Source organism: Procambarus clarkii, chromosome 15 (genome assembly GCF_040958095.1).
Source record: "Procambarus clarkii isolate CNS0578487 chromosome 15, FALCON_Pclarkii_2.0, whole genome shotgun sequence".
NCBI lineage: Eukaryota > Metazoa > Arthropoda > Malacostraca > Decapoda > Cambaridae > Procambarus > Procambarus clarkii.
The window spans coordinates 35,286,874-35,288,941 of record NC_091164.1 but is presented as its reverse complement, the minus strand read 5'-3'; the positions used below and the strand labels follow the sequence as shown (position 1 = coordinate 35,288,941).

General features: G+C 54.5%; 1 protein-coding gene across 1 annotated transcript; it reads left to right on the top strand.

Moving 5' to 3' along the window:
• The first annotated feature begins 89 nt into the window (after window positions 1-89).
• LOC138365071 (17S U2 SnRNP complex component HTATSF1-like) lies at window positions 90-1,193 on the top strand. Its single transcript, XM_069325179.1, has 2 exons — window positions 90-413; window positions 1,128-1,193. Exons 1-2 carry the CDS (start codon window positions 90-92, stop codon window positions 1,191-1,193), a joined length of 390 nt encoding a protein of 129 aa, XP_069181280.1.
• The last annotated feature ends 875 nt before the right edge of the window (window positions 1,194-2,068 follow it).

Genomic DNA, 2,068 nt, shown 5'->3' with positions numbered 1-2,068 from the left:
TCAAACAAACTGTACATGACACCAAGGTACAACCAGATGTGGCACAGAGCTCGGTGGCAGCGGCGCCTGAGCAGGGCGCGGAGTCGGGGATGCCTGAGCAGGGCGCGGAGTTGGGGACGCCTGAGCGGAGCGCGGAGTCAGGGACGCCTGAGCTGAGCGCGGAATCGAGGACGCCTGAGCAGGGCGCGGAGTTGGGGACGCCTGAGCAGGGTGCGGAGTCGGGGACCCCTGAGCAGGGTGCGGAGTCGGGGACCCCTGAGCGGAGCACAGTGTTACAGGCCCTGGAGCAGAGCGAGGAGTCACAGGCACCGGAGCAGAGCACGGTATCACAGGCACAGGAGCAGAGTGCGGAGTCACAGGCACCGGAGCAGAGTGCGGAGTCACAGGCACCGGAGCAGAGCGCGGAGTCACAGGCACCGGAGCAGAGCGCGGTGTCACAGGCCCCGGAGCAGGGCGCGGAGTCACAGGCACCGGAGCAGAGCGCGGTGTCACAGGCACTGGAGCAGAGCGCGGTGTCACAGGCCCCGGAGCAGAGCGCGGTGTCACAGGCACTGGAGCAGAGCGCGGTGTCACAGGCACCGGAGCAGAGCGCGGTGTCACAAGCACCAGAGCAGAGCGCGGTGTCACAGGCCCCGGAGCAGAGCGCGGTGTCACAGGCCCCGGAGCAGGGCGCGGTGTCACAGGCCCCGGAGCAGAGCGCAGTGTCACAGGCCCCGGAGCAGAGCGCGGTGTCACAGACCCCGGAGCAGAGCGCAGTGTCACAGGCCCCGGAGCAGGGCGCGGTGTCACAGGCACTTTAGCAAAGCATGGTGTCACAAGCACCAGAGCAGAGCGCGGTGTCACAGGCCCCAGAGCAGAGCGCGGTGTCACAGGCCCCGGAGCAGAGCGCGGTGTCACAGGCACCGGAGCAGGGCAGTGTCGGGGACGCCGCAGCAGAGTGCGGTCCCTGGCAAAGGGAAAACAAACAAAACAAGGCCCCAAAATCTGTTGGTATTACAAATGGGCTACCTGTAAGCATGGGGAATCGGGAAGAATAAATGGAACATGTACATACGATCACCCTAGAAAGTGCAGAAACCTCCTCAATACAGGTAAATGTACCAAAAGCTGTGAATTCTTTCATCCAGAAATTTACAAGAACTCTTTGGACAGGAAAGAGTGCTTCAATGCTGAATGTCCAGCTTTTCATATAAGAGGTACCAGGCGAATAAAACCGACAGACTACCACTATGAAAACAGCCACTACTCCATCGACCGGGATAATTTTTTAGCAAGAGGAGGAGGAGAAGAATGGCTAAAAATGACCAGACTCTACCACCAACTCGGTCAAATGCTAGAGAGAACGCAAACACAGTGGCCTCCCTACCAGAGCCTCAGATATTAACACCAAGTAAAGCATCCAGCACTTCCACTAACACGATAACATCATTTATATTTGCCAACATCCAGGGTATAAAAACACGCAAATCCAACAAAGTTCACTTTATAGATGGTCTCCTTCATGAGGCAAATGCAGTGTTTGCAGCCCTAACGGAAACTCACACAAAGGACTACCTTGATGGTGAAATATGGATCTCAGAGTACAATCTTTTCAGATGTGATAGGAAACACCGGCTTCAGGGTGGGGTCAGCCTCTACATCAAAGACACACTCATCTGTACTGAGCTGCTAAACACCTCAAATAATATGGTGGAAGTGCTGATAGTCAAAATAGAGATCCTAAATGTAGTTGTTGTCCTTGTATATAAGTCACCGGAGGCAAACCCTCAGCAGTTTAAAGACCAACTAATGAAAATGGAGCACTGCTTGGATAACCTCGCAAATCCAGCTCCGAACATCATCCTGCTTGGGGACTTCAACCTACGGCACCTGAAATGGAAGCACCTGGCTAATACAGTAATATCAGAAAGAATACCAGGAAGTAGCCTAAATGAATAGGCACATGCAAATGACCTGCTACGGATGTGCGATAGGTTTGCCTTAAACCAGCAAATAGTAGAATCAACTAGGAAGGAGAACACGCTGGACCTCATTTTCACTAATAATGATGAGTTGATCGGGAACATAA

Bases quoted from the DNA above. Each gene is read 5' to 3' on its own strand.
- LOC138365071 (XM_069325179.1), top strand. From the start codon at position 90: ATGCCTGAGCAGGGCGCGGAGTTGGGGACGCCTGAGCGGAGCGCGGAG. The intron at 414-1,127 runs GCACCGGAGCAG...TCTTTCATCCAG, and splicing joins AGCAGAGCGCGGAGTCACAG to AAATTTACAAGAACTCTTTG.